This window comes from Triturus cristatus, chromosome 9 (assembly GCF_964204655.1).
Source record: "Triturus cristatus chromosome 9, aTriCri1.1, whole genome shotgun sequence".
Classification (NCBI taxonomy): Eukaryota; Metazoa; Chordata; class Amphibia; order Caudata; family Salamandridae; genus Triturus; species Triturus cristatus.
The window spans coordinates 228,328,256-228,353,076 of record NC_140592.1 but is presented as its reverse complement, the minus strand read 5'-3'; the positions used below and the strand labels follow the sequence as shown (position 1 = coordinate 228,353,076).

Sequence of the window (24,821 nt, the reverse complement as noted above, 5' to 3'; positions counted from 1 at the left end):
TGACCAGGAACATCTATTTGGCCCAAAGGTAGATGAGGCCCTAGAAAAAATGAAGAGAGATACAGATACGGCGAAGTCCATGGGAGCCTTACAGTCACACCCTCCTAGACGCTCCTTTCGCCGCTCTTCCTTTCGCAGTACATCTAGAGGCTACTCCTCCGATACCGCGTCCACCTCGTACAAATCCCCCACTCAGTCCACCTTCACAAGGGGTTATCAAAGAGGCGGCTATAGGGGTAACAATAATAAAGGCAGAGGCAAAACAAACATCGCCCACTCTGCCACAACGCCTACCCAATGACTTTCCCCCACTCCCCCCAGACCATTCCACTCCGGTCGGGGGCAGACTCCAACATTTCCTTCCCCTCTGGGCTACCATCACCTCAGACAAATGGGTGACACAAATAATTCAATCAGGCTACTGCCTAGAACTAATATCTACCCCCCCAAACATTCCACCCAGGCAGCGCCCAATGTCACAAGAACATTTAATACTCCTAAAGCAGGAGGTAGTCTCCCTCCTACAAAAACAGGCAATAGAACCCGTTCCTACCAACCAACAAAACATGGGAGTCTACTCCCTATATTTTCTCATACCAAAAAGGGACGAGACTCTGCGGCCCATCCTAGATCTCCGGCCCCTAAACACGTACATACACTCCGACCATTTTCATATGGTAACGCTTCAGCAGTTACTTCTGCTCCTCTCCCAAAACGACTTTTTGACCACCCTAGATCTAAAAGATGCGTATTTTCACATTCCGGTGCACAAAGCTCACCGCAAGTACCTCAGATTTGTTGTGGACGGACAACACTTCCAATTCAAGGTGCTCCCGTTCGGAGTCACAACAGCGCCAAGGGTATTCACCAAGTGCCTAGCAGTGGTAGCAGCACATTTACGAAGACAACACATCCACGTCTTCCCATACTTAGACGACTGGCTAATAAAAGCCGGGTCGTACAATCAGTGTGTTCAACACACATCTACCACCATTCAATTACTCCACCAGCTGGGCTTCACAGTAAACCACCAGAAGTCCCATCTCCAACCATCCCACATAAAACAATACCTCGGTGCCACCATAGACACCTCAAGAGCACTAGCCTACCCCAATCCGGCCAGGACTGCAAGCATTCAAGCTCTACGCGCAAAATTCGCACTACAACACTCCCTTCCAGCTCGAGTGTATATGCAACTAATAGGGATGATGGCCTCTTGCATTTTCATAGTGCCTCACGCAAGACTCCAGATGCGTCCTCTCCAAGAGTGCTTAGCGCGCCAATGGAACCAGGCCCAGGGTCAATTAACAGATCTGGTGTTGGTAGACGGTCGCACCCATCGCTCTCTGCAGTGGTTGAACACCACAAACCTTTCCAAAGGTCGACCGTTCCTGGACCCGGTTCCTCAAATAGTACTGACAACGGACGCATCGCTCTCCGGCTGGGGAGCTAATCTTTTAAATCTCACCACACAGGGCAAGTGGACACCTCAACAAAAGTTACTCCATATCAACCATCTGGAGTTACTAGCAATCTTCTTAGCCCTAAAATCTTTCCAAACTCAAATTTCAGGCAAGGCAGTCCTGATCCGAACAGACAACATGACAGCCATGTATTATATCCAAAAACAAGGCGGCACACACTCTCCACAGCTCTCTCAACTAGCACAGAGCATATGGAGATGGGCGATACCCCAGAAAATCTTTCTCCTAGCTCAGCATGTCCCAGGAGTCCAAAACACAGTGGCAGATCTGCTCAGCAGACAGACGCAACAGATCCACGAGTGGGCGCTTCACCCGCAAGTTCTTCACCCATACTTTCAAATGTGGGGCATCCACAGATAGACCTCTTCGCCACCCACGAAAACGCCAAATGCCCAAGCTTCGCCGCCAGATACCCACACCCATTGTCCAAAGGAAATGCGATATGGATGAACTGGTCAGGCAAATTTGCGTACGCTTTTCCGCCTCTCCCACTCATTCCACTAGTGGTGCGCAAACTACAACAACACTCCCTCACACTAATCCTAGTAGCTCCAACGTGGGCCAGACAACCGTGGTATACCACGCTGCTGGAACTATCTGTAGTGCCACACCAAAAACGACACCTCTCTCCACACCTCTTAACCCAGAACCATGGAGAGATCAAACACCCGGACCCAGCGCAGCTCAACAATGCGATCTGGCTCCTGAAATCTTAGAATTCGGGTACCTAAATCTTCCCCCTGACTGTATAAACGTCATCAGAGAAGCTAGAAGACCTACCACTAGAGCGTGCTATGCCGCCAAGTGGAAACGTTTTGTGGTTTATTGCCATACCAACACCATCAATCCACTGGACGTGTCCATTCAACACATAATAGGCTACTTACTCCACCTACAAGGGTCCAATCTAGCCTATACGTCCATTATACTACCCCTCGCAGCTATTGCAGCTTACCTACAAAACAGGCAACATCTCTCACTCTTCAGAGTACCTGCCATTAAAGCCTTCATGGAAGGCCTTAAAAGAATAATTCCCCCCAGTGTGCCACCCTCACCTGTGTGGAACTTAAATATCGTTCTCACAAGGCTAATGGGGCCTCCCTTCGAACCTCTCCATAAATGCGAACTACAGTTCCTAACATGGAAAACCGCTTTTCTTGTAGCCATCACTTCCCTTAGAAGGGTCAGTGAGATACAAGCACTTACCATCCAAGAACCCTTTCTCCAAATGCACCATAACAAAGTTGTTCTCCGTACCAACCCAAAATTCCTCCCTAAATTCATTTCTCCCTTTCACCTAAACCAAACAGTAGAACTACCAGTATTTTTCTCGCAACCACAGACCGTTGCAGAAAGGGCTCTTCATACACTGGATGTGAAACGAGCCTTACTCTACTACATTCAGAGAACACAATCTTTCCGTAAGACCAAACAACTGTTTTTTTCTTTCTCTCCACCACACAAAGGTAACCCCATCTCAAAATCGGGGATAGCTAGGTGGATTGTAAAATGCATTCAAATCTGCTACCATAAAGCAAAGCGAACGCTATCCATTCCCCCGAAAGCCCATTCTACACGGAAAATAGGGGCTTCCATGGCATTCTTGGGGAACATCCCATTAGATGATATCTGCAAAGCAGCTACATGGTCAACACCGCACACTTTCACCAAACACTATTGTGTAGATGTGCAAACTAAGCAACAAGCTAGTGTGGCCCAGGCTGTACTCAAAACATTATTTCAAACCACTGCAACAGATACGGGTGGTCGCCGCTAAAGGTGGGTACTGCTATATAATCTATGCACAAGTGTGTAATCTGCAGCTCATATGCTTCGAACGGAATATGCTACTTACCAGTATGCATCTGTTCTTGGCATGTAGAGCTGCAGATCTACACACGCCCATCCGCCTCCCCGGCTACCGTTATCTATTCCAGTTTATCTTATTTAGATAACACACACATGGGCATCTTCACTGTTACTACTACGCTCCATCTTTCCCTGCTGGCGAAAAACAATCTGAGGATGGAGCCGAAGCCCAATGCGCAATACGATCCAAAGGAGGAGTCACCGACCTCGTGACTTCCAAAGACTTTCCAAGAGGAAAAACAAACTGCAAACATCCGGGCCCAACACCAGATGGCGATCTATGCACAAGTGTGTAGATCTGCAGCTCTACATGCCAAGAACAGATGCATACTGGTAAGTAGCATATTCCTTTGGAGCTGGCACTGGACTGCTCCCGGATGCCAACGCGATGGCCCTCCGCCGCGGCCAGAACTATATGTGATGCTGCTTCTCCGCTGGATCTCCTGGATGTCTGGAGGGAGCGATCTCCGGGAGTAGCGGGGTTCATCCATTATTTGGCCCGCATGACCTACACACAAGAATTGATTATTGGTTTATCTCTAGATCCCTGTTTCCACAGGTGCGCGCCTGCACGATACTTCCCCGTTCATTTTCTGATCACTCCCCAATATTGTTGGACATTGAGAGTCTGAGGAAGAAACCTGCTCCCTTCACATGGAGGTTCTCTCCATACGCCATGCTGGATAGGGTCTAAAAGTCTAAGTTGGCTGAGGCCATGGAGAGCTTTTTTGAACCAAATATTGTCTCAGTCCGGCAGTTTTCCACGGTCTGGGAGACTTTTAAAGTTTTTATCAGGGGTGTTGCCATGTCTAAGCTTTCTGGGGTCCTCCGATCAATAAGGAGATGATTGTTGGTTTTAGAGGAACAATTGGCGGGCCTAGAGCTGCCTGTTCTTGCTGGCAGTGATGCCCATGTTTCGGAAGACTTGAAAAGTGCTCTTGAGGGGTACCATGAGGTCACGGATAGCGAGGTAAAACACATGGGGAAATATGCAGTTGCTAGGACATATGGAGAGGGAGAGAGACAGGGGGCAGTGCTAGCTACTCTATTGCGCGATAGGAGGAAGACCGGAATTGTGACGGAGCTGCGAGCTGCGGAGGTGAGCTCTTGAGCGAACCTACGGAGATAGCAGATAGATTCTGCCAATATTACTCAGAATTTTATTGTTCTAGGGCAGAGGCTGGCGGGGCAATAATTCTAGAGTATTTACAACATATTCGGATGTCATGGCTGACTAACAAGCAAAGGGAACACCTAATCAAGCTGTTAGACCCTAGGGAGGTGCTTGTTGCACTCAAAGCAATGCGAGTCGGGAGTGCTTCTGGACAGGATGGCCTTACTGTGGTATTTTATAAAGAAATTAAGGAGCTGCTCATCCTGCGCCTGATCACTCTTTTTGAAGTAATGGGGGAAGATGGGATGATGCCCCCCTCAGTGAGAGAAGCTCTTATAGTAACATTATTAAAACTGGGTAAACCCCCGAATGAATGTTCGCCCTTCAGGCCGCTATTGCTCCTGAACATTGATACTAAGCTCTTTGCAAAAATATCAGCTAATAGGCTTGCCCTGCTGGTGCCGCTTTTGGTGGGGCCGAAGCAGTCGGGATTTGTACCGGAGCGCAGCTAGTCATACAATCTTGTGTTCAGTACGATACAGCATGTCAAGCCTGAGATTAAAGCTGCTGTGGTCTTTCTGGACGTAGAAAAGGCTTTGATTCTGTTGAGTGGGCTTTTATTTATGCTGTGCTGAGGCGCATGGGGGTGGGAGAAGTATTCCTTAAACTAGTGGCAGTGCTATATAACTCCCCTTTTGCTAGGGTACGAGTTGGCGACACAGTCACGGTCCCTATCAAAATTTCGTGGGGCACCCGGCAAGGTTGCCTGTTGTCCCCACTGCTATACGCCTTAGGGGCAGATCATCTTGCATGCTCCCTAAGGGAATACCACGGTCACAGGGGGCTTTGTTTCCCTAAATATAACCTTATTGTATCCACCTACGTGGACGACACGCTTCTGTATGTTAGCGATCCGGGTTCTAATTTGTCCCTCATTCTAGATAAGGTGGTGCAGTATGGGGAACTATCTGGACTCAAAGATCAATTGGGCTAAATCGACAATTTTCCCCTTGTCTCCAGCTATGGTGCCCATCAAATTAGACTACCCCCTCCAGTGGACTTCAGACCCAGGGCATACAGGTCCATACGGACTTGGAGTTGGTTCTCAGTGAAAACTATGGCAAAGCGATGATCTCTAGGTTAGAGGAGGATGTGGATTGGTGGATCCTCTTACCCTTGTTCTTATTGGGACGCATATCCCTTATGAAAATGGTGGTACTCCTCATATTATTATTCTTATTCTTAAACATCCCGATGGTGCTCCCTGGGCATATGTTTAAGGTAATCCGTTCCCTTCTAGTGAGATTGGCCTGGGTAGGGAAGCATCCTCGTGTCAAGTGGGATATACTCACATTGCCCTACTCTATGGTGGGCCTTGGGACCCCAGATCAAGAGTTGTATTACAGAGTGGCACAGTGCTCACATGCTTACCACTGGATTCATGACGGAATGGGCCTCCTGCACTTGCATATCGAAAAGGTGGCAGCAACACCTTCTCCTCTCCTGCTACTGTTGGTCCAGACTCCCTCTAGGAGGACTAGTATTCTGGACTCCGTCAACTCTGTAGTGCACGCCTGGCAGAATTTATTGAAGAGGCAGGCGGGCACGGTCCCGATACCCCCCCTCCCTGACTCCGATAGAGTGGTATCAGTGGTTGCCGGTCTGTGGGAAAAGGGAGGTGGTGCAGGCTCTTGCGACAATTGATATTGCCAAGATTGGCGACCTGTTCTCTGAGGGCAAAGCCCGCGTTGGGCTGAAATTAAGACCGAGAGGCAAGACTATACGCCACTAGCTTGGATTCACTTTCACGGGGTGAGACATGCTCTTCGTGAACTACTGAGCCAGTATATGTCGGACCCGCCTGAATTAGCATCTCTCTCACCTCCTGCGCTCCGCTTCCCCTAGAAAGATTGTTTATATCATCTATGACATAACACAGGACTATAGAAACCACTTCACTAAAGCTAGATTGGAATGGCAGACTGATTTGGGGGTGGCTCTTGATGACACTACTTGCCGGTACTGCTGTGAGGTTACACAGCATGTCTCCCTAAACGGAAGGCATTGCCTTATCCACTTTAAATTTCTTCACAGAGTTTATTATACACCGGAGAGGTTGTTTTGATATGGCCCGCGGGACACTGCGGAATGTTCGGCTGGGTTCTTGAATATTGCCTGGTCATGTCCAGAGATTGCGAAGTACTGGGAACAGATCTTTCAAACGCTGAGTGAAATCACGCGCCTTTCGCTATCAATGGACCCGCTACTGGCCTTACTGGGATACACTGGGAAGTGGCAGAAAGAGCTACGCCGATTAATAGACATTGGATTGTTGCTTGCTTGCTAAGTGTAGGATCCCGATGCGCTGGGGGCGCGGACCGGCGCTGTCAGTAGCAGACTGGTCCAAAGATATGGTGTATTGTAGCACACAATATGAATTGTATAATGACTTATTACCTCCCCAGAGCTGTCCTAAGAGTTTCTGGGGTCTTTACCAGCAGTATCTAGTTGAGAAGGAAACGGGAGAGACTGAAGGTGGTGGCCCTGCTTAACCTTGATAATCTGGTGGGAGGGCTGCAAGGTATTATGGGTTGTCTCCTGCCCGGTGGGTCGTTGTGTGATGTAATGCTATTAATGTCCACTGTTACGCAGGTTGAGGAGCGGGTACAGTGGGCCCCTGGCCAGCGCTTCCATTATGCCACTGGAAGTGTTGCTATATTCTTGTGTCACATGAAGTGTGGACGCTATGTAGAAACTCATGATTTTGTACACTGTGCGATGTTAATGTGCCACTGTAACTATTTTCTTTTTTACTTTTCAATAACATTTTAATTAAAAAAAGGAGGACAAAGGATGACGCCCTGTGATAAATGTGAGAAGTTTAAATTGGTACCTAGTTTACAGACATTTCAAGATGGATAGATGAAGGGTATCAATCTATTAAGAGATATTTTAGAGATAAACTATTGGTTGGTAAAATTGGATCTGAAAGATGCGTATTTTACCATACTAATAGCAGAGGAGAGTCTCATTTTTTCTGCAATTCAGATGGATGGGAGATCTTTATCAGTTTGTTTGCGTTCTGTTTGTTCTGGCGTCGGCACCTTGGTGTTTTACAAAGGTGTTAAGACCAGTGGCCTTGCATCTAGGAGAGAGTAGTTCGTATTATCATGTACTTCGATGATTTCTTACTGATGTCTCAGAATTGGGAGGAGTTGAGGAATCATTTGTCCATGGTTCAACAGTTACTGGAGTCTATGGGATTTTTAATCGATTTGGAGGAGTCAGTCCTGGAACCCTGTCAGAAATTGGAGTTTCTTGGATTCCGGGTGAATACTTCACAAGCAGATTTGTGTTTGCCAGACAGGAAGTTTGTAAAGATAAAGACAGAGGTGAAACAGATTTTGAAGGAGTTTATTTCCATGCGAGCTTTAGTGAGGATAATAGGTTTGTTTTCCTCTTCAATTCAAGTGGTTTTTCTGGCACTGCTTCATTACAGAGATTTGCAGAGGTTGAAGGCGGAAGGTCTAAGGAGGGGCTTGTGGTATGGAGTTCTGGTGAATATTCCTGCAGAAGCACACAAAGAGTTAGTTTGGTGGCTGCATAATTTAGAGGCATGCAATGGCAAAGCAATTTTGGGGATATGTCCAGATTTTGTTCTGGAAACGGATGAAAGCCTTTCTGGTTAGGGTGCTTGTTTGGAACAGGAAGAGACAGGTGGCACATTGTTATTGAAGGAAAGTCCGAGCCATATAAATGGTTTAGAGATGAAGTCAGGTCTTTTTGCTTTGCAGAGTTTTGAAAAAAAATTGAAGAATTGCAGTGTTTTTCTAAAAATGGACAATGTGTTATATAAATCGTTTCGGTGGCAGCAAATCAAAGAATTTGACCTGGGTAGTGAAGGAGATTTAGAGTTTCTGTCTGGAACAGAAAATAGGTTTACAGGCGGAGTATATTCCAGGTCTGTTCAACGCACTGGCAGATTGGAATTCAAGGTATCTCTGAGATTACAGCGACTGGAAGTTGGGTGTGAATATTTTCAGGAGAATTCGGAATGTTTGGGGTCCCTTAGAGGTGGATCTGTTTGCCTCAAGGTTAACTTTGCAATTGCTTCGGTATTTCAGTTGGCGAGCGGATCCACTGGCGGAAGCAGTAGATGCTTTTCAGCAGGTTTGAGGGAATCTTGAGGGTTATGCATTTCCTCTATTTTCATTGATACCGAGGGTGGTGTTAATAATGAGGAGGCAGAAATGTCAGATTATTATCTGTTTTTTGGACAGCACAACCTTGGTTTTCAGGTTTGTTGAAATTGGTGTTTAAGAACCTTATTTGATTCGTATGTACGAGGAAATGTTGGTAGGACCAGGCGGAGAGGTTCATCAGTTAGTTGTAGAGAGTTCCTTGAAACTTCTTGTTTGGAAGATTTCAGGGGAGGAAAGCAGTTTGAAGGTCTTTCGGAACAGGCTCAGGAGCTGTTCAAGGAATCATGGGCTCCTGAGACAAGGAAGAGATATGTTGGAGTATAAAGGGAATGGGTTGGTTGGTGCTTGAATAGAGATGTGGATCCCGTGTAAGTATCTCCCATAGTATTATTTATCAAGTTTGTTTGAGAAGGGTCTTTCTTATGGACTATTAATTGTTATAGGTCGGCAGTGGGAGCAGGTCATGCCCCAATTGAGGGTTTTTCCGTATGAAGGCATGTTATGGTTTGTAGAGTGATGAAGAGGATCAAGTTACGGAGGCCTCCTAAACCTAAATATAGTTACTTATGGAACGTTAATTTAATTTGAAAAAGGATACAAAGTAGGCCTTCTAGTTCATTTTTAGCCTTCCGACAGTTGAGTAGCAAGGTTACAACACTTTTATGTCTAATTTCTTTCAGAGGGTATCAGATGTTTGTGCATTAGAGGTAAATAGCGGATTTTATAACCCAGATGGGGTGATATTTAACATTTCAAAAAGAACAAAGATCTGTGCCATTGTCAATATTTTACCCTAGGTTTGATGACCATCCTAAATTATGTGTTGTACGCAGGGCAGGACTGGGAACCGAAACCGGCCCTGGTAAACTGCTCGGCCGCCGCCCCCCCCCCCCACATCCCCCCCTGAGGGGAGAGGGGGTGCGGCCGAGCTGTTAGCCAGGGCAGATTTCAGCCGATTTTGTTACACGATATTGCCGACCCCTGGTAACAAAAACGCCCGGGGCCCGCCACGGCCAGTCTGGCCCTGGTTGTACGATGTTTAAAGGAATATGAGAGTAGGATGGCCGAATTTAGAAAGGATGGAATGAACCAATTATTAATTTCGTATGTGAAGCCACTTTATCCAGTGAGTGCTGCGACTATTGCACGTTGGGTGAGATAGTGCAGGTTTGAATCAGGAGAGTAGATATGTTGAAGTTTGGAGCACATTCAATGACAGGGCCATTGGCAAGTAAGGTATTTGCATCTGGAGGTCACTTTGAAGAGATTCTGAGGGCGACCGACTAGTCTAATGCTGTTGTATTTGCAAAATCTTATCGAAAGCCCACGGAACATGTTTCAGTGGTGGTGTCATCACAGCTTTGAGCATGCATAATGCTAACCTCCGGTCTTGACATGAAATGTAGATTCTCCTAATTTAATGATCAGAGAATCTGGATTTCATTAAAGACACAGAGACTAGCATTATCCCACCCTCCCTTCCCAGGTAGATTAAAAAAGGGAGGGTTATGGCTTGGTATTGAAGATTCTGAGTTATTTTGGCCATATAAGTTTTAGTATTGTGATTTACTTAAATTGCAGTATTCATTCGGTGTCATGCTGTGTTTTTTCCCTAAAAAAATCCTTATTTTGGTTAAAGTTCAAAGAAGTTCCCTTGGAGTAGCTAAAAAGAGGAAGATGGCTGCTGCACTCTGGTATTTATAGACTATAGTGGATTTCTGTTTCTGGAATTTTAATTGTGCTTGAGATAGGCTTTAAAGTGCTGCCTAAGGTTCTGCATAATGCTAGCCTCCGTGTCTTTAATGAGATCCAGATTCTCTGATCATTAAACTAGGAGATTCTACATTCTCTTGGATGAATTATGTGAATTGTTCATCGGAGCCGGTGCCGTTTATTGGGCAGAGAGTGCAACCCTTGTAAGTGTCTTTAGTAAATTGATCTCGCAGGAAACCTTAATATTAATCTTAAGTATGGCGGAGAAGAAATGAACAACTACTTCTGTAGTAGGGGATCTCTGTGTATAGTCATAATCTAGTGAATAGTCCCGCCCATGTGCGTGGACCCCGGAGCAATAAAAATAATCTCTTAAGTTGTCAAATCATGCAGACCTGCATCCAAACTTAAGAGAGAATTTCAAAGACCGATAATGCAGCCTATATCCACAGGCTACACTGTCCAGTACTTCAACTAGAAAGAATTCCACCAGCAACCACCAACAGCACTGCCTGTCCAGCTTTTTCCATAGAGAAAGAAACCTGCCTCTTCCAGCAAAAGCCTCTGGAATGATAGAGAGGAAGGAATGGACAGACAAGCCCCATAGGCTGCCATTATGTGGCTCAGAACAGGATACTGTGCCTTTAAGAAAACTTTCCAGAACTTTCCCAGTATCCCAGAATGCACAGCAGGTCCCTTTTACTTTCAGTTCTTTTTTCCGGCTCCTGCTAGCAGGACCCTGGAGCATTGAGCTCTCCCTTTTCAAGGGTTATTTGTTACTTTTCAAGTGATCTAAAAGTGTTAGTAAAGTTCCTTTCCTTCTGGTGTTGACAGCATGCCTGGCTTGTTCGACAAGTGTCCTGTTTGTGAAAGGAAAAAGGCTAAGTCAGACCCACACAGGGTGTGCATCGTCTGCCTTCCCCAGTCCCACGTGCCTGAGGAGTGTGAGATCTGCCGCTCTTTTTCAGCCAGGACCCTGAGAGAGAGGATGAAGATCAGGCTCCAGGTCCTGGAGGACAGAAGGCTGAAGGCACGTGGTGGGTCTGGAGGGGCTGATTCTGCCCATGCTGAGGCTTCTGGGGGGCTCCCCAGGGGCAGGAAGACCAGCAAGCGTCTCCTCTCCCCGTCGACGTCGAGGGCTTCGAAGGTGGCGTCGAGAGGGATGACTACGGTCTGTTCGCCATCTCCCCAGGGCTCTGGGGAGAAGCGGCATCGACGTCGAAGGCGCTGAACAGGCCGCCGTCGATGACATCGGCATCTTCTGCGACGACGCCGTCGCCATCAAGCCATCGGCGTCGAGGTCAGCCCGGCGTCGGCGCTCGCCGTCGAGGGGAGAGCGCCGATCGCCGTCGGCGAAGAGACGGCGGTCACCGTCCAGGCGGTCACCGTCGAGGCGATCGACGTCGAGGCGATCGACGTCGAGAAGACTGCCGTCAAGGAGATCGACGTCGAGAAGATCGACGTCGAGGAGGCGGTCGGCGTCGAGGAGGCGGTCGGCGTCGAGGAGGGGCTCGTCTTCGAGACGGAGCAGGGGGAGCCCTGACGCCAGGAGTAAGAGGGGAACGGAGTCGCCGGGATCGGTGTACTCCGTGGTGTATACACCCCCTCGGAACCCTACGCCATCACCACCTCCTCCACCACCACCACCAACGACTCCTCCTCCACCACCACCACCACCTCCACCACCGCCACCACCGCCTGCGTCGCCACCTCCACCTCCCCCTCCTCGTTCTATACCACCTCGCACTCCGTTGGGGCCGCCTGCAGTTCCGCCGCGGTCGGTCTCCCTGCCCAGGTACCCGACTCCACCGCAGGGGACGCCGAGGCCGCGACATCCACGGTGGCCGGGCCCGGCTAGACCGGCCGAAGCCGAGGAGGTCGCGCTCCCGCTCCGTCAAGAGGAGAAGGTCGCGGAGCCATAGGCGGTCGTCGTCAACATCAGGACGGCGCCATAGGAGGCACAGGTCCAGGTCGCGCGCACGGTCCTCGGCCAGGGATTTCTCACCGACGCTGTCGGACTCACCGGGGAGTAGGGTGTCTCCTGTGGACGATCTAGTCTCCTTCCAGGAGGTGCTGCTGAGGGGGGCAGCCAAGTTGGGTATCACTGTGACGGTGCCGACACCCACGACGTCCGTGATATTTGAGACTCTACACAAAAAACACCTGTCTCGCCCCCTGCTACCTCTAGTGCCGGGACTGGTGGAGCCCGCGTTGGAGTTGTTCCTCACTCCCGCGGTGACGAAATCCGCCCCCTCACGGCTGTTGAAAAAGTATCGGGCCCCGGAGTCGGACCCTGCTTTTTTACGGATGGACCCGAAGCCGGACTCTGTCATCGTACCGGCGGCGTGGAAACAGCATGCGACCGCACCTTCATCGACGGTTCCGCCCGACAAGGAAAGCCGCTGGCTGGACTCGGCGGGCAGGAAGGTGTGTGGGACCGCGTCTACCACCATGAAGGCGGCGAGTGCGGGGGCGCTGTTGGGGCGTTACGACCGGGCCCTGTGGGAGTCCCTCCAACAGTATGCGGACTTGCTGCCTCGGGACAGGAAGGAGGACTTCCTTAAAACGGTGCGAGAGGGTATGCTGGTTTCGAACCAGGTCATCAGTGCGGCAGCGGATGTCTCCTTGTTGGCGGCGCACGCCTACTGTCATGGCGTCCACCAAAGGCGTCACTCGTGGCTGCGCCTGACGTCGCTCAAGCCAGAGGCTCAGCACAGAGTAGCCAAACCCTGTTTGGTAAACATGCGGATGATGAGATGGCCCGCATGAAGGCGGAGATCCTGACGGCTGTCGGGTTGGAGAAGGCCGAGAAGAAGAAGCGCCCGTTCCAGAGACGGTTCGGGTCCATGGGCAGAGGGCGTGGGCAGGGTTCGGGACAGCAGCAGCACCAACAGCAGCAGTTCCGGAAACCCTTCCAGAAACGCCAGAGGGGTAGAGGAGGCCAGCAGGCCGCTACTACTACCAAGGGCCCGGCCGGGTCTCGACCCTGAGCGACTACTTCCCCTGCAACCGTTACCCACTCCAGTGGGGGGAAGCATTAAATTTTTTCCGGCAGAATGGAGAAAAATTACTCAAGACAAGTGGGTGCTGAATATTGTTTGCAATGGATACAGTCTTCGGTTTATCAGCCCGCCTCCAGCGATTCCGCCGGTAAGCTCTCAGTTTCAGCTGCGAGAGCTCCAGGCGGAGGCAGACATCTTGTTGAGAAAAAAGGCGGTAGAAGAGGTACCTCTGTCTCAAAGGGGAAGAGGTCTGTACTCTCGGTTCTTCCTCGTTCGCAAGAAGGACAAGAACGAGTTCAGGCCCATTCTGGATTTGCGACAGGCAAACAAATGGATTTGCAGAGATAAGTTTCGCATGCTATCGTTGCACCAGATTTACCCTCAGCTGCAACGGGGAGACTGGCTCTGTGCCATAGATCTACAGGATGCGTACTTCCATGTGCTCATTGCACGGAAGCACAGGAAGTTCCTGCGATTCCAAGTCGGCGCCAATCACTATCAATACACAGTACTGCCGTTCGGGCTAAAGTCTGCGCCCAGGACCTTCTCGAAGTGCATGGCGGTGGTGGCGGCACACCTGAGGAGGAACAAGGTGTTTGTCTACCCGTACCTGGACGATTGGTTGATCAAGGCCTCATCCTTCTCAGAAGCGCAAGAACACTTCCGGTGGACGTGCGTTCTCTTGAACAAGTTGGGGTTACACGTCAACATGTCCAAATCGATCCCGACTCCGGTCCAGTGCATACAGTACTTGGGATCATCCATCGATACGCGGTCAGCAAGCGTGTCTCCTTCGGAGGAGAGACCGTTATCACTCCTTCGGAAAGCTCAGGGCCTCAGGACTGCTCCATCGACGACGGTGAGTAAGGTGTCTTCTCTGCTGGGATCGATGGCCTCCTGTATCTTCCTCACGCACGGCTGCACATGAGACCACTGCAGGAGTGCTTGGAGGATCAGTGGGATCAGAGGACAGGTTCTTGGGACTACAAGATACAGCTGTCTCTGCATGCTCTTCAGTCTCTGAAGTGGTGGTGTTCGGAGGAGAACCTCCTCAGGGGGGTTTCCTTCCACAAGGACATCCCCGAGACAAGTATCGTGACGGATGCGTCTCTCCAAGGTTGGGGAGCGCATTCCGGGGAATTGCAGATTCAAGGAAAGTGGTCCCCGTTGGAGTCGATGTACCACATCAATTTCCTGGAACTCAGAGCTGTCTTCCTGGCGTTGAAGGCCTTCCTTCCGTCCTTCCAGACCACCTCGCTGCTGATACAGATGGAAAATACAACCACTATGTATTACCTCAACAAGCAGGGGGGATCGAGATCGCGCGCTCTGTCGCAGGAGGCGCAGGCGGTCTGGCACTGGCTTCTGGCCCGAGGACTGACGATTACGGCCACGCATCTGCCAGGGGTGCAGAATGTTCAGGCGGACGCACTGAGCAGACTGATTCAGGAAAACCACGAATGGGTCATAAACGACGAAGTACTAGGAGAAGTCTTCGCAAGGTGGGGGACTCCAGACGTAGATCTGTTCGCCACCGCCGAAAACAGCAAATGCCGAGACTTCGCATCCAGGTACTACCAGCGGGGGACGCTGGGGAATGCACTATGGATCGACTGGTTGAACAGCTTTCTGTACGCTTTTCCACCCATTCCCCTGATTCCGGCGGTGCTCATCAAACTGTCCCAGTCAGGGGCGCGGATGATCCGGATTGCTCCGGAATGGCCCAGACAGTGGTGGTTCACGGACCTACTTCACCGGTCTCTCCTTCCTCACATACGGCTGCCGTGCAGGCCGGACCTTCTCACGAAGTTCGGGGGGCTGATGGTGCACCCCAACCTCTCGTCTTTGAGTTTGGCGGCATGGCTCCTGAGATAGTGCAATATGGCCATTTGAATCTACCAGAAGATTGTATGGACATACTGAAGGAGTCTAAACGGCCTTCCACTAGGACGTCCTATGCCTACAAGTGGAAGAGGTTCTGTAGCTGGTGCAAGTTCAAGAGCTTTGACCCTAGGACATGTAAGGAAGATGTCATCCTTCCATATCTTTTACATTTGGCGCAGTCCGGCCTTAATTTCCATTCCATTAAGGTTCATCTGGCTGCTTTGACTGCTTACTGCCCTTCACAGACTTCCTTCTTTCAGATCCCTGTGGTCAAGGATTTTTTGGAAGGCTTGAAGAAAGTGTTTCCTCCTGTCAGACTTCCCTCGCCTTCCTGGGACTTGAATGTGGTGCTGTCCAGACTGATGAAGGAGCCTTTTGAACCCATTCACAAGGCTTCGTTGCAGCACCTATCCTGGAAGGCGGCGTTCCTAGTGGCCATTACATCGGCCCGCAGGGTGAGTGAACTTCAGGCATTATGTTGTCAAGAACCTTATACTGTATTTCATGCTGCTAAGGTTGTTATGCGTACTCACCCTAAATTTCTTCCTAAGGTTATCTCTGATTTTCATGTCAACCAGACCATAACTTTACCTACGTTCTTTCAGAATCCCTCTTCGCCAGCGGAAAGGTCTCTCCATTCCCTGGATGTTCGGAGGGTGTTGAAATTTTATCTTGATAAGACCAAGGATATTCGTAGGTCAGACCAATTGTTTATTAATTATGGATCAGTCAAGACCGGTCTCGCGACCTCTAAGCAGTCCATCTATCGGTGGATTGTGTCCTGCATACAATTGTGTTATCAAAAGGCTAATAAGACCTTAGGGGGTAAACCTAAGGCTCATTCCACCAGGGGCAAAGCTGCCACGACTGCTTTGCTGCGTAATGTTCCGATTGCAGAAATCTGCAAGGCGGCCACTTGGAAGTCGGTCCATACCTTTGCTGCGCATTATTGTCTGGACTCGGATGCCAGGGCTGATGCTCAGGTTGGGCAGGCTTCGCTGCGAAATCTGTTCGCACAGTAGTGGTATCGTCTTGTATCTTCTCCACCGCCTTTTTTGTGTGGGGATGGGCTTGCCATTCTATTCACTAGATTATGACTATACACAGAGATCCCCTACTGCAGAAGGAGTAGTTTCTTTTCTGTAACTCCAGTTCTGTAGTAGGGGTATCTCTGTTATAGTCATAAGCGCCCGCCCTCCTCCCCGGTGGAGAGATGATTATTCATGTGAGGAATGCTACAGGTCTGGCGTGCTACGCCTTCAAAAAGAACTGAAAGTAAAAGGGACCTGCTGTGCATTCTGGGATACTGGGAAAGTTCTGGAAAGTTTTCTTAAAGGCACAGTATCCTGTTCTGAGCCACATAATGGCAGCCTATGGGGCTTGTCTGTCCATTCCTTCCTCTCTATCGTTCCAGAGGCTTTTGCTGGAAGAGGCAGCTTTCTTTCTCTATGGAAAAAGCTGGACAGGCAGTGCTGTTGGTGGTTGCTGGTGGAATTCTTTCTAGTTGAAGTACTGGACAGTGTAGCCTGTGGATATAGGCTGCATTATCTGTCTTTGAAATTCTCTCTTAAGTTTGGATGCAGGTCTGCATGATTTGACAACTTAAGAGATTATTTGTATTGCTCCGGGGTCCACGCACATGGGTGGGACTATTCACTAGATTATGACTATAACAGAGATACCCCTACTACAGAACTGGAGTTACAGAAAAGAAACTACGCCATATTGCTAATGTTTTGTGTGCCCAAGTTAAGAATTTCAATCAACCGACTTCTTATGCATTTTTAGTATAGGCTTTGAACTAAAATAGAATCTCATTCTGAGTGTCTTAGACGAATGGAGAAGGTTATTGAAATCTTATTACGGGCTTTTGAAAAATCGTAGTTATTATGTAGGTCAGTTGTTTTTCCAAATATCCCAAATTCAGTCTTTTACCAGTGTATACGTTGGTGGTATTCATGTGATTGTCTCCAGTTGTCTTTATTAGATATTCTTTTTTTCATGGATGTGTATCTAAACTCATTCATTACTAATCCACACTTTTCCATTTGAACTCAGCTGACACACGGTTTTCCCATAGTTTGGCAAAATTAAGCCAGTTGAGCTTTATCCTGCCTCACAATGTAATTCTTGTTTTTCAGTGTGCAAGAGTAGCCCATACCTTCAGTCAATGGGAGTCTAAAAAATGTGGTGGTTATAGACTAGTCTAAAATGGAGACTTCCATTGAATGATAGAAAGAACTACTTTTGCACACTCCGTTAAAAGAATTATATTGAGAGCCTTGCTAATGCTTACTTTTTTTTTATTTTGCCACACTGAACGCAACAGTAGCTGCTCCTTAAGAGTTAATGCATTAACTAGTCAACCTTTTTAATTGTATTATATGTTTGTGGTGTGTATGTATATATATATATATATATATCTATCTATATCCAAGTGCTACGATAATATTGATCAGATATAATTTCTTTCTTCACACATGGCTAGACTCCCTATGACCTCGGCTGATTTTTATGATGAACTCTGTAGATTGACACTTCCTCCTAGTAGGCATTAGACGAGGACTACTACATTGGCTGTCATTTGAAGTGAACATCCTCTGCTCCCATTAGAGCACTCTGTGTTGCTGTTCGCAAAATACAGTGTCTTGTCACATCAATAGGTAGAGCAACCAAAGATTGGTAGTGCATCTGTTGAGACACTTGGCTTTTTCCAGTTCTAGTGCCATTTCTAAGTTAATGAGAATTGCCTGAACAAGTAGAAAATACGAAGTGTGAAATTAATTGGTAATTGTGTAATGAATAATATTCTAGCAGAAAATATTGGATCTCAAATGATGATCAGATTATTGTTTTGGCACCATTATAGTTTCATAGTGTCATTTATTTGTTTTGTTTTTGCAGTTCATGTTTTGGCAAATAATTAGTTTGCAAAATGTTGTAGTGACTGTTCCTCTGTTTGGTAACTTGCAGATTAAGAAGACTTCTTATATACGTATTATGCCTGCGTGTTTTTTAAAATCCTTCATTGTTTGTATTGTTTGGATTGCATAATGCAGGTGATCAAGGACCTCACAGAGAAACTGGAGAAGAGAGAAACGCAGCTGTTAATTGTTAGTAAAGAAAAGGCTCAACTTGAAGAAGCCTATGACAATCTTAAAGAGTAAGTTTAGTTCAGTAAATTGTTACTTTTCTGTGTTTTCATTTTCCATTTGAGGTTTCTTTTTGTTATTAAGTACCTGTTACGGAACACTGCATAATCTGCTATTTTTCCAGGAGCACTAATCTTGATCTGTTTTCTGAACATCTTAACTGCACTGCCAGGTGGTCACTTTTCTTATTTCATGCAGCTCACACATTCATGTGTTCAGTATTTTTTTTAATTTTTATTTATTTTTTAGCGAAATGTTTCGGGTAAAGGAGGAAAGCAGTAGCATCATCTCTCTAAAGGAAGAGTTTACACTTCGAATTGCTGAAGCTGAAAAGAAGGTTCACTTAGCATGCAAAGAAAGAGATTTAGCTAAAAAGGTAATTCACATCTGATTTAAATTGCACAAGAACCTCATAGTATATGTAATGCATGATTCATAGCATACATATGCCATAACAATATTTCTTCTAGCAGTGTAAAAAAAAAAGCGAACTTGATTTTTCTCATGCTAAAAAAGTTACCTGTGGCTTGTGATCTATTCAATACAAAGTATTTCAAATCTGAAATTCCAAAGCCAACAAAAAAGTCCCAAAAATTAATTGGGATTAAAAAATGGGTTTTCATTTATATCCAAAAGAGGGGTTCACCTTTTCGTTATGAGCACCCACAACATCCCATGAAGCTACAAAGCAAAGACCATTTTTTTTTAAATTGGAGATTATACAAAGCCCTTTTACTTGGTAGTGCAGATTGCAGGCAATATAATGCGGAAACTGGCATTCTGGAACATATACTTTATCTATTGACTGTTATTACCCCACTTTTAGTCTGAATTTAAGAAAAAACGTTTCAATGCTGACTTTAGTAGCACCAGAGTCCACATTGATGACTGTTTGCTGCTTTCCCTGCATTACAGTAATTGTTAATTCTACAAAACACTTGATTTCAATATATTGATAAATTACACACTGTGTTACCTATTTTTCATCTGTGCCTACCCAGCTTTTACCTCGCCACTTGGGGTATTCACAACCATATTCATGCTCTCCTTTACACATGTGTATATTCCTTGTGATTTCTCTTTTTAGCAGCTCTTTTGATTTGTCCTCTCTTGCTATGAAAAGTTGCACTTGCCATAGTTTACAGGTTTTGAAAAGCTTATAAGCCAGATTGACCTTGAAATAATGTTGCATGAAGTTCTCCTTGACAATGGAGAATCAGTTTTCCAGTATCTTTTACTTTAGTAAATAAGAATGTTTTACTCTACAAACTGCCAGAGGAGATTTGTTTTCTGATGCTGTTTATCATTACTCTGTATTACAATACACATTGTGTCTGAGAATACAAATGGATTGCTTTTTTTGTTTTTTTGTTTTCTTCCTGATTATTTTTATGCACCTTCTCTTCGCCCCAATTCCCTTCATCAGAAATCTGAACAAACAACAGTTGAACAAAAACAGTTATACATATTTTGTATTAAAACTAAATCTTTTTATGTATAAGCTTATTTTGACTGAATATGTTGTATATTTAAGGAGGTAAAAAGTGCTAAAGAAGAGTTGGCCACTAGACTAAACTCAAATGAAACAGCTGAATTAATGAAAGAGAGAGATGAACAAATAAAAGGATTGATGGAGGAAGGTGAGTGAGTTACTTTCCTATATTTGTATTTAAAAGTATTTTTTAGTTAGTGTGAACCGCCCCAAGCTGGGGTTCAGAGTGATGAGCAGTGTATGGTAAGACCTGCAGAGTTTGATTAGGTGTAATTCACTTTCTGTGTACCATAGAACACCATGTCAAAGCAGTTTGACGTAGAGTAATCCTATTGAATAAATAACAGAAAATCCAAGGGTAACAGACGCCGCAAGGCAGTCCGAGTCCGCACACTGCTATGTATAGTGTGCCAGTGGACTGATTGTCAAAAACGGCCTGACTTGGTAACTTTAATGAACTGTGTAAGAAAGCCATAAATACGGCACATTGTTCGGTAGTAGAAATACATTTACCATAGAACACTTAGAACACCATTTGACCACTTATAATTGACAGTAGTTTCTATTGTGAAATAATGAAGGACAAAAGGTGAGTAAGGAGGGGTTCAATTTGGGATTACTATGAGAGATAGAGTAATTTGAGAGAAGTATAAATGCAGGGAAATACATGTTTCACTCACTCGGCAAACAATAATTTTGAGTTTATGAAAATGAATTTTGAGGATAGACAACTTCAGTATGGAGAAAGTCATAAGAATGAATGGTATTGGGCTACTAAAATTTACCAGCTCAAAAACATAATTGAGAAGACAAGAAACACCAAGTAACTATGATCCAGAACAATATGAAATTGTCAAGGGCATGTAGGCACAATAGGAAATCTACAGTGAGATTTAATGTTTTTGGAAATTTTAATATGAGAAACACAAAAAAGAGATGACAGAAGGTTAAAGGGAAAATGTTTCTGTAGGTGCATATATTTTCGAAAAATTTAAAAATCATGAAAAGAAGAAGTATTTCAATTGCTGGTTGCACTATTCTAAAATATCTGTGTAGAGCACTTTTTTCTTCTAGCTAATATAAATTGTTGTGTTAGATATCTGGGATTGTTAAAGTTTAGAGCTTTTTAAGGAAACAAGTCGTTTTTGCAGCAGTGTGAAAGAAACCTACATTCTGGATTTTTTGGTAGCCTGTGAGGAATAAGCTGCCATGTAAAGGTGAAAGTAAAAGGCCTTAACTGCAAATTTCAGATCATGTGTGAAAAGCATATGCTTATGCTTTTTGAGCAGTTAAAGTATCATGGATGTAGCCATTGCTTGGATGTTGTATTTGAGTTGTAGTTTATCATGAACTGAGAGACCCAATGATTTCAAAGAGCTGGTAAGGTTAGGAGTAATGCAATACTCTTGATAATTTCAATCCTTTTTGGATTGGTTTTAAAATAATTATTTTGAGGCTTGAGTAATGGAAATTGTCTCTTAAGAGCTTTGTATTCAGTTAAATGTGCTTCTCCCATGTGTAAAATTGTTGTAGAGGCATTTTGGTAATGGAGATGGATTCAATGAAGTGCAGTTACATATAGACTTAAGTGACATCAGTGTATTTATAAAAATGTTCATCAAGTTCTTTTAGCCGATATAGTGGTTCAACATTGAAGTTGAAAAAGATGAGTACCAATATTAAACTAGAGGAACTCCAAACGAGTAGACACAAAGGATTTACTTATATTTATTAATTGAGTGTTTCCAGAAAGATACAATTTAAAGCATTTCAACTCTGTAATGTAAGTCATTCCTTTTTAGAGAGAGTCCAGTGGAATTTGATGGTCAGTAGTGTAAAAGGCTGCCATAACATCAGAGTTACTGGGGCATATGTCATCAGAGGAATATTCTGTGCTGTATCTGCTCCTAAATCCAATTGAAATGACTAGCACTTTCAAGAATATGCTGTTTTTCTGTTGTCTTAGAAACAAAGGGATGGCAAGATGTGGGACAGTTATTTTAATGTTAATGTGATCACTTACTCATCAAGACAGATCTCTAGTGTATACTAAACATTGTGTATTAGTATTCACCAATCTTATTTAATCCATGAAAAAATAATTGTTGTGATTTTCCTATATTTCAATTTAGCTTTAAGGTTTATTAGAATATTGGAATGCGTTCCTCTCCATTGAAGGCAATGGGGGTAACAACCGGTTATAATCGCATATGTGGACTCACTGCAGTTACCATTTCAGTGCTTTAGTCTTCAGATTTTCCTTCTGCACTGCTTCTACATGATATATGGATTGCACAGGTGAAAGTGAGAGGCAGAGGCTCTGGGTGAAGAGAAACAGTGAGCTTTCTTTTTACCGTAATTCACTGTGTCATTGGAGCCCCGGAATGAGCGAAGGGCGAATTGTTTGTAGTTTCTCTGTCTTGCTTGGATCTGTCAAATGAAGTAAAGCACTTTGAGCGAAGAGAGATTCAGGGCTGCAGATACCTCTACTTCCTTTCACTGCTCATGCTTACCAGGTTTGACACTTACTACTGTGGCCAGGCGTGCGTCATTGACTGTGGAAGCATTAAAGGAAGACAAAAGCTATAAAGCTGTGGTGGTCTTTAGGCTCTCCATGTCTCCTATACCTTTTCTATGCATTGCTTTCAGCTGCCTGTTCTTGATTACGTATTGTGAACAATACAAATATTTAGTGAGCTTTGGGTAAGCCAATTGCTTACATTTCTTGTCAGTCTCTTTTGCTTGATTCTTATTCAATGGCCTGTTTCTTCTTACGTTTGTCCCTCTCTGGGAACAAAGCTTTTTTTTTTTTTTTTTTATTAAACTTTTTATTGAGGTATATGTACCCAATACAATGGTTGCAGAAATCAGTAAGGTAAATCAGGTTAACACTTACAGTAAAATATCACTGTACATGAAAGAAATTTACGTCCTCATCAGCCACTGCATGGTAAATACAAACAAAAGGTAAGAAGAGCTGAAACAGATGAAAAGAAATGGACTTCTACTCCGTGAGAACAATAATATGCACAATTTGGGTGTCCTGTATAATGATGATCATATTCTGTAGTAATACCACTGCAGCCATGTAACGAAGGACCCCAATGAAGCATGGTTTGGGTAAGTAATAAGTAACTAATAAAATGCTGCAGACTCGACTGTGGACATCTCAACAGTGTCTGCACGTTTACGAAGGTAAGCCTCAAATAGGGCCCAGATATCTTTGGGTCTAGATTGTACAGGTATAAGTACCCAGAAAGTGGTGAGTTGTTCCTGAGAATATGTGGCATCTTTAAGCCAATCAGGAACATAGCTCTGTTACCATCATTCTAATTGAATGTCTTGGTCCAGCTCCACATCACAGAACTACTTTTTGTTTTTGTAGCAGAACTCTGTGGGAGTGCATGTAATTTCTCTCTCCGAAACCCCTGACTGTGTTCACTGTGTTGCTTTTCACTCCTACGGCTTGTCATTGCTTCTCCTGTACCCAGTGTCCCGCTTGGTTGTGTTTTGTTTATTTTAATAAACCGTGTTCAACTATTGATCTCTTGACCCTTGCTGCTCCTGCCACTCATCGGCAATTACTTCATACCCTTACATGCTCCAGCTTTGCTTTATCTACCGAACTTACCTCGCCCCGATTTCCTTTTTCTTAATAGGAAGCTGCAATTTGCTGTCAGGCTACTCCTGTCAAAATTGTGATTAGACAATTTTTTTAAATTTTACATTCGAAGATGGGCATCTGCTATCTTGGGACAGAAAAGTATAATAAAAGAAAGTCCACCACATCATTATGCATGAGCGCACATGCGTGGTAATTTTAGGGCCACTTTAGCATCATGGTATATACATGCACAGGTATGATGACGCATGAGTATGCATTGATGCACTTTTAAAAAAATGGTGTTGGTACTGCCAGCATAGAGAGTAACCATTTTTAGGTCTCGCCTACTAGACTGTGCAAGCTGTCTGATTGCAAAACAGTTTTTGTGGACTTACCAGGAGCTTCCAGCCCACCAATTTCATACCATTGGTTAGCTTCCCTTGTTTACTTCTTATTCAATGGCTTCCCTTTCTTGTTTACAACCCCCTTGCCCCCCACCCATGAAGCATATCCACGTTATCTTTTTGATTGGCTGACTTGTATGCTTCCAGTGCTCACTTTTAGGGAAGACAGTTATACTTCTTGGTTAGGCCCTCCATGAGAGTGCACCTGTTTTCCTGCTCTCTCCTTCATATGCCTCTCCCCCACTAAATAACCATCCTGCATGTTTCATGTTGACCTCACATGTGTTCATTTTTTGGAACTGCTAGGCATCAATTTACTGCCGGCCCTTTTGATTTACAAAAAGGCCTTGTGAGCTAGTAAAAATTCAATTTTCATATTTACTAATCCATCTTGGAAAGGTAAATAAATAAAAAATAAAAAAGCTGCCTGCTTCATTTTGTATGCATATGCATGTCTGATGATGCATGCACACAGCATCCTGATTGAGCAGACCTATGAAATGACACGACCAGCAGCTGCGTCATAACACCATTTAAAAAAAAAAAGATTTCATTTTATTATAACTGATGCTGCAGAGTTTCATCAAATAGAAATGGCAAAACAAGTAGGTTCAAAAGGATGGACCAATAGGCTTTGCCAGTGCTTGTTTTTTGTTTTTGCTGAAGCTGAATAACATCAGCTAAAACGGCGTTGAGCTGAATGTTTTAATAGCCTTATAGTCTGACACATCAGGTTATACAGCAACTAAAGCCCCCTTCGTTGTTTCATGCTGGGACCAGTAATACGTGAGTGGACATTTAGTGATTAATATATCGCAATGTGGTGGCCTCCCTGTCATAGAACAGCTTTTGTCACGTTGATATTTGTGGAAAGTTTGTATTGGGCTGTAGTTCCCTTCAG

General features: G+C 45.2%; 1 protein-coding gene across 1 annotated transcript in view; it reads left to right on the top strand.

Annotated features, from left to right (window-relative positions):
- The window catches only part of TMF1 (TATA element modulatory factor 1), a 271,023-nt gene that overhangs the window by 70,560 nt on the left and 175,642 nt on the right, over positions 1 to 24,821 (top strand). Inside the window, exons 3-5 of the mRNA XM_085624782.1 lie at positions 18,328 to 18,431; positions 18,670 to 18,796; positions 19,955 to 20,060. Of these exons, the coding sequence (XP_085480908.1) occupies positions 18,328 to 18,431; positions 18,670 to 18,796; positions 19,955 to 20,060 (337 nt within the window). The remainder of the gene's footprint in view (positions 1 to 18,327; positions 18,432 to 18,669; positions 18,797 to 19,954; positions 20,061 to 24,821) is intronic.